Source organism: Bos indicus x Bos taurus, chromosome 6 (genome assembly GCF_003369695.1).
Source record: "Bos indicus x Bos taurus breed Angus x Brahman F1 hybrid chromosome 6, Bos_hybrid_MaternalHap_v2.0, whole genome shotgun sequence".
Lineage (NCBI taxonomy): Eukaryota > Metazoa > Chordata > Mammalia > Artiodactyla > Bovidae > Bos > Bos indicus x Bos taurus.
In genome coordinates this window covers 102,682,013-102,696,602 of record NC_040081.1, presented here as the reverse complement: position 1 = coordinate 102,696,602, position 14,590 = coordinate 102,682,013, and the positions used below count along the sequence as shown (strand labels likewise).

General features: G+C 48.9%; 1 protein-coding gene across 1 annotated transcript in view; it reads right to left on the bottom strand.

Annotated features, from left to right (window-relative positions):
• JAKMIP1 (janus kinase and microtubule interacting protein 1) overlaps positions 1-14,590 on the bottom strand; it is a 155,013-nt gene that overhangs the window by 46,603 nt on the left and 93,820 nt on the right. The window contains exons 4-8 of the mRNA XM_027544995.1: positions 8,638-8,847; positions 7,680-7,799; positions 3,591-3,737; positions 2,546-2,686; positions 743-802 (exon numbers count right to left, since the gene is read on the bottom strand). Coding sequence (XP_027400796.1) covers positions 743-802; positions 2,546-2,686; positions 3,591-3,737; positions 7,680-7,799; positions 8,638-8,847 — 678 coding nt within the window. The remainder of the gene's footprint in view (positions 1-742; positions 803-2,545; positions 2,687-3,590; positions 3,738-7,679; positions 7,800-8,637; positions 8,848-14,590) is intronic.

Sequence of the window (14,590 nt, the reverse complement as noted above, 5' to 3'; positions counted from 1 at the left end):
ATAGCAATTTGCAGGACTTCTGTAGCAGTTCAAAGGTTAAGACTTCACCTTGCAATGCAGGAGTGTGGGTTCTATACCTACCTGGTCTGGGAACTAAGATACCACATGCCCCCTTGTCAAAAAAACAAAACATAAAACAGAAGCAATAGTGTAACAAATTCAATAAAGACTTAAGAAATGGTCCACATCAAAAAAATATTAAAAAAAAAAAAAATTTGTTCTTTTACTTTCCAGCTCGATCCCTGTGGGCATCTGAGTTTTCCAAGACTGCCTCTGCTCACCTCACTGGACATCTGGACAACGTCTCTATATAAAGGGCAAAACCACATTTTCCAGGAAGAATGCATTCTGCATCATTCCAAAAAAGCCTGAAGCCCCTGATTCTTCAAAACAGGATATATAGATGTTATAAACCAAGACCAGGTATCCTTTAAATCCTTCAAAAGGTCTAAGTATTTATGTTTTTAATTTTGGGCGCACATCCCCAGAGGCCTAAATACAGGATACGTCTGTAAATTTTCCATGAATAAATGACAGTAACCAGGTCCATGGCCTAGTTATTTATGTTGCTTTGAGAAGTAGTTATAACAGGTTTTTCTGCATCAAATATACAGAGATATGACGATGCCTGCCTTCAGGGCCCCTCTCTGGGTTGCTCGCTCCCCTCCTCCATCCCTGGACCACCGTCCTGCAGATCCTGGCATGGAGCCAGAGCAGGGCAGCTGTGCCACCGCTGGCTCACCTTGGGTGGCTTCAGGCCCTTCCCGCGATGTCTTCTGGACCGCAAGAGCCGTTCTCTCTCCTAGAAGGAAACACAACCATTTGCATCTTCAGCCAGTCTTCACATCACACCCAGCGACCCACTGGCTCCAAGAGGGCGTAACTCACAAAGTTGCTGCGCCTACCGGTCTGCACCGGGCCTGGGTAGGCCCAGGTTCTGAGCACCCAAGGCACGGCTGCTTCTCAGAACTGACAGCTACAGAGCCACACCGTGAACTGGACTTGGACCCTCCCAGAAAAACAATGCCAAGGTTGGCCAGTACTGTAAAACTCCACCCTGGCTGCCTTTGGGGCTGGAAGCTATAAAACTTGAAAGTGGTGAAAGTGAAAACGAGTCAAGTGGTGTTAACTAGTTACCTACTGTCAGTGACCCCAACAGAAAATAAACTTGTGGCTTCGATCTCACACAGAGCTGCGGCCAAAGCCCCATGGGGCCTCTTCCTGGCCAGATGACACACACCTCGTTTCCCTGATTCTCAGCTTCTTCCTTTGCTATAAATGCTAGAACCTGCCCTGCAAGAGATTCTCTGATTCTCAGCTTCTTCCTTTGCTATAAGTGGTAGAACCTGCCCTGCAAGAGACTGCGATTACCTGTGGCTTCTGTCAGTAGAAATGGCACCTACAGGGGTATTAGCAGGAGTAGCAGCATTCTGCCCCAGAAGAAAGCAGCAAATTCTCTCCTTCCTGATTATCTCCTTTCTGATAGGCTGCTCCTATCCTCTTTGGCTGTCAGGACACCCAGAGACAAATACGGTGCCTGGCAACAACCCTATGGTCCACCCATGTGTCCCTCCTGATCTTGACTGACGCTGCCATCTTCATTTTCTCTCGTCTTATCTGTTTATTATTCCTCTTTCAACCCTGTCATCGTTTTGCTGGGTGTGTTTTTTTCGCCTTATGTGGCATAAAGACTTTTATGTGCAATGAAGCAAAGAAGGTTGAAAGAATAAATGGAGGGGGGTGGAATAAAGGCAGGATGGAGAGAGGAAGGAATGGATGGGAGAGGGGGAGGATGGGAAGGCAGATGGAAGGAGGGGAGGGAGTATAGATGGGTGAGTGGAAGGAGGGAGCAGAGATGGAGAGATAGGCAAGCAAAGTGAATTGGACAACTTACAGTCAAAGCCTTTTCTAGAGCTTTGGTCACTGGCTTTTCTATTTTTTGAAGTAGTACTCTTTGCTTCTAAGATACAACTAAAGCTCACTACAAATGCTCCCTTCATGGTCCCTAAGCTCCTTCCACAGAGAGCAGCAGAAGTCTCTGGATGTCACACTCAGCCGCCTTAAGATATACTCACACTCCCCCCTCCTTGATCTTACAAACACACACACACGTCTTAGCAAGTCCTTCAAATTCCGGTCTGATTATAAGGTTCCGGTTTTCAAATTCACAGTCTGCAATAATAGGCTAAAAAAAAAACATCAGACTTCTCCAGGACAGATCGATCACACCCACTCTGTAAAGGCCAGAGACTCTTTTCAACAGAGGCTGTTGCTGCTTCTTAATGGCAGCAAACTCTGGATAAGAGCTGAGCAAAAAGAGTAACCATGGAAACCGCTCCCAGATACCGGGTGATGTCGTGTAAAGCAAGTGGAGGCTGCTTTCTGGAAGAATGGAGCAGGAAGGCCCCATCACCAGGAGGAGCTCCGTGAGACGCTCCCCCGCCCCCCTGCGCCCCACGTTGCCTGCACCCCTGATGCTATTCTGGAGGCCCATGTCTCCTGGCACCCCACGGAGGGCTTGGCACTGGTGCAGGCGCAGACATACCAGTGAGAGATCGTCAATGACGTGCTGCTGCTCCAGCACCTGCAGCCTCAGGAACTCGATCTCCTGCTCGTCCCGTGTCAGACTAAGGTCGTTCAAGGAAGTGTGCCTCTTCAGGGACGCCTGGGCGGACAGTTTCTCTTTCTGCAGCCAAGGAAAGAGAGGACACTACAGGGCTGCTCATCCACAACCCTTGTCAGGGACCCACCATGCGTCAGGGCATGGAGTGTGGGCTTGGGGATACAGGATGGAAAGATGGAGGGAGGGATGACTGCTCCCTGGTCCCCACGCTGGAGGAGCAGACAGCTGCAGACCAGGGCCAGGCTCGAGGCGGGGCCGACTGTGCCCACTGCTAACAGGAAGGACTAGCAGGCAACAGGGTGGGAGAGGTGGACGTCTGCCCTGAGCCTAGAAAGCTTGGGTGCTGGGGGAAGAGAGCACACCACGTGGTAACAATGCACATTCACACCTGGACGTTCCAGGGAACAGGGAGAAGGGTGTTCCATCTCCCGGAGCCTCAGTCTTCTCAGCTGTACAATAGGCATGCTTGAGGCTACTTTGGACAATAAAGCTCAGAGTATTCCCTGCAAGACACCACTCTGACCACAAAGACCAGTCATTCTTGCTGGAGCAAATGAAAGGCCCTGATTCAAAGCACTTGGAGCAAAACTGTAATTGTCAGCCTACTGAGCTGCCCCAATGTGCCAGGTCTTCTGTGAGAACCTTCTCTGTCATCACTCCATCCTGTCCCTGACCCTATAGCACTGATGTTTTCAATCCCATTTCATGGATGAGGAAGAGGGCTGGGCCCAAGGACCCCAGGTGGAGATGGCAGAGCAGAGGTGCAAACCCGCTGTCAGGCCACCTGGTACACGCTCCTTCGGACACAGATGCCCACAGCACTGTGAATTCTGGGGAACAGAGGCTAGAGGGATGGGGTGGGGTGGGGTGGGGGGTGGGTGGGAGATGGCCTAGGAGAACTTGGACTGCTCGGGTCAGGGGCTGGAGGAGCCCAGGTGGAGACAAGGGCTTCGGGTCCATGACTCACCATCTCCACGTTTTCCCGAGTGAGGTTCTTAATCTTCTCTTCCATCCTCTGGATGCTCTGTAGCAAGTCCTCATTCTTCTTGTTCATCCGCTTGTTCTTCTCCACCAGGGGCTTCAGCTGGACCTCCGTCTCGCGGGAGCGTTTCAGCTGCAATCAGACAGACACAGAGGGCAGCAGCTGTAAGACCCAGCTGTGGAGGCCAGCGGAGATGCCACCTGGCTGAAGCCGCCCCTGCGGGGACCACATCGCCTACGTGATGCAAACACCAGGAAGAGCCCCCAGATACCTGGCTTCCAGACACAGGCTCCCACCTGAGCCTCAGGAGGCCTCGGGCAAGGCAAGAGGAAGGGGTACAGCCCAACACAGAGACTCAGAGATCTGCCTCAGGTCACCCTGCTGGCAAGAGGCCTGAGCTGCATCCACACTTCCCTCATACTATACTACTAAGTCACTCCAGTCGTGTCCGACTCTTAGCGACCCCATGGACTGTAGCCTACCAGGCTCCTCCATCCATGGGATTTTCCAGGCAAGAGTACTGGAGTGGGGTGCCATTGCCTTCTCCGACACTTCCCTTACCTCCAGGCAAAACCCCCAGAGGTCAAGGTTCACATGCATAAAAGTCAGTCCAGCCATCTAGCTCCTCCTGGCCACCATTTCTCCCCAGGCACAGACTTGTGAAAGCTCAGCACTCTTCAGACAACAGAGGATCCCTGGGCCCGGCTCAGTGCTGCGGGTATGAGAAAGATGGGGTAGCACCCGGCCCTGAGCTGCTCCCCGAGTCCTCTGAGCATGGTCCCTGTGACTGGTGGGGTGTCCCTCCAACCTCGCATCTGGTCAGCATCTGGAGGGCCCCTCTTGGGCCCGGGTCCTGTCCTAGGGGCTGCGTCAAAGGGAAGACACAGTCACCTGGGGGTGACCGTCCAAGAGATGGGGGAAGAGAGCAAAGATGGTAGGAGAGGTAGGAACACAGTGAGACAGGTCCTCATGGATGTTCCAGACAGGGCAGGCACACTGTCAGGGGTCAGAAGGGGCAAGAACATGGCGCGTCCAAGGAGCTTCATGGACGGCAGTGGGAACACGCAATGTGGGGGATGGGAAGGGCTGGGCCTGGTGAGGCCTGATTTAGGGAGCTGAGAACTATATCATCGGTTTCCACCCCCAGCTCGCCAGCCCTCCCCGCCCACCCTCCTCTGGCCAAAGGCTTGGAGGCACAAGCATTCTGTGGTCGGGTCTGCCTTCTAGAACAATCCATCACTCTGACTGCTGTGTGCAGGCCAGTCCAGAGAGACAGAGACACGAGAAATGATGCTGGAGGGGGATACGGAGCAGGGACTGGGAGACTGCACAACTGGAAGCATCCTCTCTTCCTCCTTCTGCATACAGTGTCCTCGGCGACACACTAGCTGCAAGACCACAGCCAAACTTTCAGCCTCAGTTTTCTCATCTATAAGATGGGAATAACAGTAGCAAACTCCAGGAGACAGTGAAGGACAGGGAAGCCTGGTGTGCTGCAGTCCATGGGGTTGCAAAGAGCCCAGCACAGCTAAGTGACTGAACAACAATGGTAGTATCTGCCTCAGACACTTGTTGCGAGAATGTGCATGGGTATAGCTTCTGCAGGGTTATTTTAATGGATGAAAATTAGAAACAACTCAAATATTCATCCATATGATGCCAGCTGCAAGACCCACTGCATCCATCAGGTACTCAGGCATCCCCTGAGTGTCCAGGCATCCCCTCTCCTTTAACCCTCACCTCGATCCCAGGAGGGGCTCCTTCCCATCCCCATTTCACAAAGAACCTGGCCACAGAGAGGTGGGGCGATGTGCTCAAGGTCACACAGAAAGTGCCAGAACCAAGAACCAAACACAAGGGACTGACTGCAGACCTCTGCCTTGGGTCACCGGGATGTGAGAGTTAAGATGAAACACTGATGGTAGTCATGAGATGTAAAATGTACCTTGACTCATACATTGTACCGCTAGAAATCTATCCTGCAGAGAGAAAGGTTCCAGGGAGTAAGAACAAAAATGTATCTGCTGTGTGGCTTTGTGTACAATAGCAGAGAAACCTGAAATAGCCTAAATCTTTAACCAGTAGAGGAGTGGTCGAGTAAACCATGGTTTGGCCACACAGACAGAGTTCGACACAGTTGTTACAAAGACAAAGGGAGATCTTCAGGCATCGTTAGGAAATGGGGTAACTGATACATCAAGGGAAAAAAGCAAGTTGCAAAACAATACACAGGGAAACTATCCTGTGTGTAACCATAAAATAACAAAAAAGGCTCTTCCTGAGTGTAAAGACATTCACATAAACACGAAAAGCATGTCAGAACCACTTCAAACTGTTAACAGTAGTAATCTCATGATTTTAAGATCCCAGCACTGTTATTTACAGTATGGAAGCAACCTAGATGTCCTCTGACAGATGAATAAATAAAGAAGCTGTTAGTACACATATGTAAAATGGAATATTACTCAGTCATAAAAAGGAACGAGTTTGAGTCAGTTCTAGTGAGGTGGCTGAACCTAGAGCTTGTTATACAGAGCGAAGTTAAGTCAGAAAGAGAAAAATAAATATTGCATATTAATGAATATATGTTGATTCTAGAAAGATGGTACTGAGGAACCCATTTGTAGTGCAAAAATAGAGACGCTCGCATAGAGAACAGACTCGTGGAAATAGCGGGAGAAAGAGAGGGCGGGACGAGCCGAGAAGGTAGCACTGGCACATATACACTACTACCTGTAAATAGATTAAAAGAAGATTAAAAAGATAGCTAGCAGGAAGTTGCTATGTAACAGGGAGCTCAACCTGTTACTTTGTGACAACCTAGAAGGGTTGAATGCTGAGAGTGGGAAGGAGGTTAAAGGAGGGGACATATGCATACTTATGGCTGATTCACGCTGTGCATACTTATGGCTGATTCACGCTGTTGTACGGCAGAAACCAGCACAACACTGAAAAGCAATTATCCTCCAATTAAAAATAAATTTAAAAAAAATCCCAGTTGTGGCAAGCTTATCAATTCTTTCTTTAAATGCTTCAGGTCTGAATTGTTTCAAGCAATACATTTTTTCTAATCCATTTAGTAAACTATTTTGCCTCTCATGAGGGATTTTTTTTTAGCTCATGAATATTTACCCAATAAGTGGGGACATAATATGAGGTGGAGCATCTGATGAAAGCTATATGAAAATATGCCTTTAAAAATACTGGAAGGAAATGAAATCATTCTGATCCTGTTAAAACCATGAAGAAGTAACACTTAATAACACTTTTTATCTCCATGTGTTTCAAAAATACAGATACACTTACTTTTATAACAAAATTTCGAATAAAGAGAAATACTATGAGGCACTGTCAAGAAGTTTATATATTGACTACCACTCCATGAAAATTAGTTTAACTGTTTAATCCTGCATTTTCAAGAAGTTACTATTTTTACTTGAGATTTTTTTTTAACCAGAAGTTCACATTCACTACCTTTAAAAATAGAACTATGTGAACTTTTACGCAAAAGAAAGTAAACAGATAAGCAAAAAATAAAAATTGTCCATAATCACACCACCTAAAATAACTTCCACTATCCAGGATGATGATAATGTGTTTCTGTTCTGTAAACCGCTTTTATTGTTTAATTTATTGTGGACAAATTTCCATGGCAGTTAAATATGATCTAAAACACCATTCTTAATGACTGCATACAATTCACTGCATAAATGTTCCATAATTATTTTGATCAGTACTTGAGGATCGAACAAGTGGGGTTTGGTTTCGTTTGGGTTCAGTTTTGGTTGCTACTATATAGAGACATCACTGCAATGAACACCCTCTCCTCGGACCCCTCACTGAACTTCTCTGATTGTCAGCTCAGGATAAATTCCCGCAGAAACTAAGGGTACTAACAGGTCTCTTCAACAAGTGTGTGTTTGATTTTTAATCAGGAAGAAATCAGGGGAAAGTAGAGAAAACCAGACAGCCTGGGTATTAACTTCCTGTTTAGAGCCTGGATTGTGGCCCCAGGACTGCTTTCCCGAACCCCGCAGGCTCCATCTGCCTCTGAGGGGGTGGGGGGCTGATTACCAGTTCATTCCTCTCGTCTGCCAAGAGGGTATTTCTGTCTTCCAGCTTCCGTATCACCGAATTCAGTTCAGCAATTTTTAGCTGAAATCGCCGCACGTCTCGCTCATCCATATGTTGATCCTAAAATAGAATCAAGACACGAATGTACTTTGAAAAAGCTTAACTGAGTCAGAGTGCTTCATGGACCCTCTCGGAAAACTCTCAGGACAAAGGTGAGCTCCTCATTAGGGGGACTGTCAGCCGTGCTGGGGCTCCCCCAAGTCAAGCAACATGTGGAAAGGCCAGCTCCAAGGCGATAAGACCGCAAACCCTCTAGCAGCTCCGTAATTTGTGGGGACCTCCCATCTCAGCCCCTGCTCTCCGAGCATCTCTGATGAAGGCATGTTGCTGACGTGCCAGGACGCTCCTCAAGGGCAGGCACTGTGCCCACCTCGCTCACCACTGAGATGCAGGGACCTCACGTGGTGTCTGCACACAGCCTACCTGACAGACACTTCAGTATTTAGTGAATGAATGAATGAGTGAATGAATGAATGCCTGCAGCTTCGGCCTCCTCTTAACTACCAGCTGTGGCCCCAGGTGCCCTGTCTGTTGGCTGAGCTCCCTCTCCTGGGCAGGGGGCTCTGCCTTTAAATCCTGTATTGTCCTCACTGGGTCCCTTTCTGAGCTCTTACTGGATACTCGGCATTCAAGCTTTCATTTCTTTCTTTTCAGTTGAACTCTAAGACCACAAGAGGCAAAAGCAGCCTGCACTCCCTGTGCTGAGCACTGGGCCTGGCCGCAGTGAATGTCTACACATGTAGCGGGATGGGTAAGGGAGAGAAGGAAGGGTATACAGATGGATGGGAAGGAGAGATGGGGGAAGGCAGGCAGGCAAGTTCGCCAGAAGAATGAGCAGTGGGAGCAGTGACGGGTAGGCGGTCGGCTCGATGGCCCCAGTGCTTTGTGAGTCCCTCACCTGGACGCCCATGAGCTCGGCCATGTCCCCTATGCCGGGCGGGAGCTCTCTCTTTGGACTACCATGGTACCGCTCAGCCTCTCTGACCTGAACCAGCTGCTCATCCAAAGCCTCTTTCTGAAGCAGCAGCTTCTGGGTCTGCCCAGTCTGCACGCCGAGCTCCTTCTCCAAGGCCAGAATCACACGATCTTTCCCCTTGATCTCATCCATCTGAAAAGAAAAAGAACAAGCAGCTGACTGTAGGGGCTTGTGACCAAGGAGTGCTCTCCCTTGCTGGCCTCGGGCCCAGGGGAAGGTTCAGCAGCTCCGTGGATCCAGGGTGGCTGGACTCAGCAACACCGGGCAGAGAGACACCGTGGGGCACAGCCCAGGCCCTGCTCCCCTGTCAATCACCGGCCCCAGCACAGAGAAGCACAGAGCTGAGGGTTCAACCTATATCATCAACCAGACACTTACCCCGAAACTGACCTATGTTTCTTTCTCTCTTACCTTCATGACATAAAGTCAAATCCTGACCTTCCAGGGTCACCCAGCCACTCCCCACCCTGCCCCCTGCACCTCAGCTTGGTCGGAGTTGGTTGTCCTCCTGCCTCCCACTCCCATCTGGCTGTGTCTCCTGCTGCTGCTGCTGCTGCTGCTGCTGCTGCTGCTGCTGCTAAGTTGCTGCAGTCGTGTCCGACTCTGTGCGACCCTATGGACAGCAGCCCACCAGGCTCCTCTGTCCACGGGATTCTCAAGGCAAGAGTCCTGGAGTGGGCTGCAGCCTTTCAGCAAACAGCTCTCGCTAAGGTCTCCAACCCTCTCCTGGCCCCCAAACTCACCGGACAATTTTCTGTCCTCTCTCCTCACCCCATCTGACACGCTCACCCACCCCCTGCTTCATCAACTCCCCCAGCCTTCCTGCCCTCCATGGGACTGTCTCCATCTACTTTACAGACTTCTGGTCACCATGGAAGTCTGTAGTTTCCATGTAGTTTCCTCTTCCTATCTGTAGCCTCTTCCCGACCAGCCAAGTCCTCACGCATGACACTATCTCCCTGTATGCGGCTGGCGCTCCATCCTCCTCCCCCTGCTCTGACACCTCTAGGAGTCCCACAGTCAGAGAACTGACTGGCTGCTTCTGGGGGCCCCAGAGTGCCTCGGTCTCCCCATGTGCGTGCCTCAGCGTGAGCCCCAGCTCACTCAGCCTCGTCCCTCATTCCCTACAGGAAACCAAGCAGAACAAAGCTCATAGGAGGAAGCTTCTGCCATATACCATACACTTCAGTTGTTTCTGGCCACAAAAGCCAACAGCTGAGAAACTGCCCCAGGAAGGGCGCTGTGCTGGCGTGCCCCCTCCCCAAATCCATCCCCTTCTTACCACCTGGGAATGTGACTTCATTTGGAAATAGAGTCTTTGCAGATATAACTAGTTAAGGTGAGGTCACAGTGGAGTCGGGCGGCTCTAATGACTGGTGTCCTTATAAGAGGAAAGACACTCAAGCACAGGGAGGAGATGACCGCAGAGACTGGGGTGATGCAGCCACAAGCCAAGGAACACCTGGAGCCACCAGAAGCTGGAAGAATCAGGAAGCACCCTCCCCTAGAGCCTTCAGAGAACAAAGTCCTGCAACACCTTGACTTCAGACTTCTAGCCTCCAAAACTGTGAGTGAATACATTTCTGTTGCTTAAGCCACCCAGTTCGTGGTATTTTGTAACAGCAGTCCTAGGAAACTAATACAGGTGTTAAAAGAGAAAATTTCCCAGTACTACAGTTTCATTAATTGACAAAAATCATAATAGTTTCAACTACAGTGATTATCATCATGGAATTTAGGAATAAATTCTGAGATAAGGCACACAAAAAACTTCTGAAAAGAATACTAACGCTTTAGTAAGAATTGTTTCAACAAACTCTGGATAGAATCTTTATGACACGGTATTATTTAACACATACCTGTGCATGGCCACCATGAGCAAGCCCATATGTAAGGTGACATAACGTGGATATTGCCTGGATTACCCAACTCAAAGGTTAAAGCCATGTGCTATAAAACAGCTTGCCACAGAGGGAAAAGTACTAGGCATGGAGTAAGAAGGTATGAACTGGAGACTAAGCCCCCACTGGTGAACTGTGTGACCTCTAATAAGGCATTTGACCTCTCCAGGCTTCAGGCTCACTTGTAAAATGGGAATGTAAAAAGGGGAACTGTGAGGACAGAAGGGGACAGCAGACAGGCAGGCTGCTTAGGAGCAAGGCCACCGGATTGCTGGGTCCTGGCCCTAAGGCCACCACTCACTGGCTCCATTACCTTGGTTTGGTTACCTGATTTCTTCCTATGCCTCAGTTTTCTTCTCATCTGTGAAATGGGGATAATCATGGGGGATGTTGTGAGGGTGAAATGAATACATGGAAAGTGCCTAACACACGGTAGGCATAAAATAAACAACTCTAATTATAACTGTTGCAGGCACATTTTAGGTCTCTATAAGTAGGAGCTCCTGTCCTTCCTAGACTTTTATCTCCTTTGGTGTGCAAATATGAAGAACACAGCAGTGGTTTGAATTGTGGTCCCTAAAAAGGTATGTTCACATCCTGAATTCAGATACCTGTGAATAGAAACTTGTTTGGGAAAAGGGTCTTTACAGGTGTAATTAAGGACCTTAAGATGAGGAGATCATCCTGGATTAACTGGGTGGATCCTAAATCCAATGACAACCATCCCCACAGGACAAAGAGAAGATGCATAGGAAGAGGAAAAACATAGAGGGGAGCCCTGTAAGAGGCAGAGACTGGAGTGATGCAGGCACAAACCCAGGAACACTTGGAGGCCCCAGAAGCCGGAAGAGCAAGGAAGGGCCCTCCCTGAGAGCCTTCAGTGGGGCATGGCCCTACTGACACTTTGATTTTGGACTTCTGGCGTCCAGAGCAGCAAGGGAACAAACTTCAGTGTGTCTGTGGCCATTTGTTAAGGCAGCCCCAGAAAACAAATACAAATGCCCTTCTCATTAAGCACGCTCAATGGCACCCCACTGCAGTACTCTTGCCTGGAAAATCCCATGGATGGAGGAGCCTGATGGGCTGCAGTCCATGGGGTCGCTGAAGGTCGGACACAACTGAGCGACTTCACTGTCACTTTTCACTTTCATGCATTGGAGAAGGAAATGGCAACCCACTCCGGTGCTCTTGCCTGGAGAATCCCAGGGAAAGGGGAGCCTGGTGGGCTGCCGTCTATGGGGTCGCACAGAGTCCAACACGACTGAAGCGACTTAGCAGTTAGCAGAGGGTACACATTGAAGTTGATTGTAACCCGAATCAGAAGTTGAAACTCCTACCTCTGAATCAGCACCTTGAATCAAGACACAGATCGCTCAAGCAGAGAATACTGATTAAGAGCCCTGTCCTGAGGGCAGACAGAAGTAAGTTCAAATCCCCGCCCCCACCAGCTGTGTGACTCTGGGCAGGCTGGGTCACCTCTATTAGGCTCAGCCTCTGTGAGGTGGAGACAATGATAACACCCTGTTTAACTAGGGGGAGATTCAGATCAACTACAGGAAGAATTTATCACAGAACCTGGCATCTTACAAGCACACAATCAATGTTGGCGGCCATCATTAATCTACTTTAGCTCCTGGCTATCTTATTTAAACAGCAGACCATGAAAAACTGATAAAATATAACTGAGATTTACAAAGGAGGAAAATGGTACCCCTAAAGCTCCAGACTGAGGTTTCCAAGCAAAGTCCCAGAGTTCTGACAAGTTCTTTGAGTGGCCTTTCTTTGAAAAAAAAAAAAAGGCTTTTCCCCTTTCTTCTGCATCCCTCCCTGTCCCCCTAGACAATCTCCTGCAGCTCCCCACTTTGACTAAACCTGATCTGAAGGTGTGGGGAGCAGCTCCCCACTGTAAGGAAGAACTCTTAGTGACGCGGGAAACATTGTTGCCACTGCTGATTTCAACCCAGAAACTGTAAGAACAATATGAAAGGAGTTCATTAATTTAAACCACTTAGGCTTGTTTTCCTGAATTCCAAATACCTAATTGAGTGCCATCAACAGATGCTGGAAACACTGATGAGCAAAACAGATCAGAGTCCCTGCCCTCAGAGCTTTCATTCCAGAGGGGAGGGTAGCTGAAAGCAGAAGTCAATACTGGAGTAGACTAGAGCATGCTTAGTGCTAGGAGAAAAAAATAAAGCCAGGGGAATTAGTGGTGCGAGCTGTTACAAGTTAACAGGTAGGGTTCCAGTCTGTTCCCCTCATCATCCTGGCTGCACACTTCTGGCTTTGCTCTGGGGCCAGGAAGCACTCTCTTCCACCACCCCATTACACTAGTCCCTTCCACAAGAGGGCACAGCATCACAAGCAAGATGTCTCTGGAAATTCTCAGCTTAAAAGAGCATCCGTTTCCTACTTGATTCCAGTAAGTGAGAAAAGGGCTTAAACCCAATCACATGGAACAGGTTCCTAGAAAACAGCCTCCACTAGTGGAGAAGGCATCCAGGAATGGATGGACAATGTGAAATAGATTCTGGAGCCAATATTTTCTAGGTTGTCACATTTCCCCAGACAGAGTCCTGGGGTTCCAGAGGTTAGGAGACCTGCCAGCTCACACGGCTGTGAAGTCACTCTTTATTTGTTGACTCTGGTCTGGCTCCCAGCCTGATCTTAGTGATCCTTCCCCTTGCCCTGAGGACGGTGATGAAGTGTGAGCTTCTGACAGTGACCTTCTTGAGCTTCCCTGAACCCCATCACCTGAGTGTGCGGGACATTCCTGGATTGGTCCCTGCATCCATTTCCCCTTCTCTGACATTCTCACTATCACCACGAAAGGGGGTGGGGCGGCACCACTCCAAATTCCCAGGGCAGGCCCTGATTGGCTCACACCACCTGCATGGCCCCGCCCCTTAATAGTAATTGGTTCAGGGATGGATACATGACCCACTCAGAGCCAACAGCCTGAAGAGGGTGCTGCTAGGACCCTCCTATTTCTTCGTAGGAGTTAAAAAAGAGCTTCTCTCACTTTCTCTGGGCTGTTTCTTCTGAGGACGTTGAGTCTGACACAATGATGGCATCTCACCAGCACAGTGAGAGTCTAAAGTCTGAGAACGATAAAAGACGGGGCAGGGCCTAAGAAATCCAGGTCCTGGGTGACATCATTAGTCCCACTGGGGCTGTGCCAGAGGCTATTCCAGCTACTTTAGCCAAGAAAACTGGTTTGAGGTAGAGTTTCTGTCACTTGCAACCATAAGATTCTAACTGATGGGAAAAAATAACAGTTCTGGATGATGGCTGTCTTACTTACATGCTACTGTGAGCTCAGGACGACATTTGTACTTAAGAGACATGCTCTTTCTCAGTCTTTAAAAGACCCTCAGGAGTCCTACTTGCCTAATCTTACCGGTGGGAGCAAGCGGCTGTTGTAATCCAATTATAGCAGCATAAGCAATTTGTTTTATTTAAAAAAATAAAAAATAAAAAAATAAAAGACCCTCAATGTAGACATTATCCCACTTTACAGATAAGCTTGAGGCCCAGAACAGTGAATGTGCCCACACTCTAGGCAGCAGCAGATCCATGAATCAGACTCAAGCCAGCCTCTCTAGAGTCCTCCCTATGCTGTCTCTCTGCCCCAGAGGCACAGAATCTAGCCACTTCTCAGCAAGCACATCCAACAGCACACACGTCTCAGTAAACACCCCAGTTTAGCCAGCTCCCAACAAATTCATCGATTTGGGGATAATTTCATTAGTGCTTCTTCATTGCAAAGTCTGAGGAATCAAGCTGCTACCCCCAGACCCATTCTCTTCTCCTCCTCGGTACCTGTGGATGAATGGTGTCCCCATCTAATTTCACGTCTACCTGGGAAATCAGAATATGAACCTGTTAGAAATAGGATCTTTACAGATGTAACTAAGTTGTTAAGCTGAGATGAAGTCGTAACACATTGGGGCAGGCCTTCCCTGGTGGCTCAG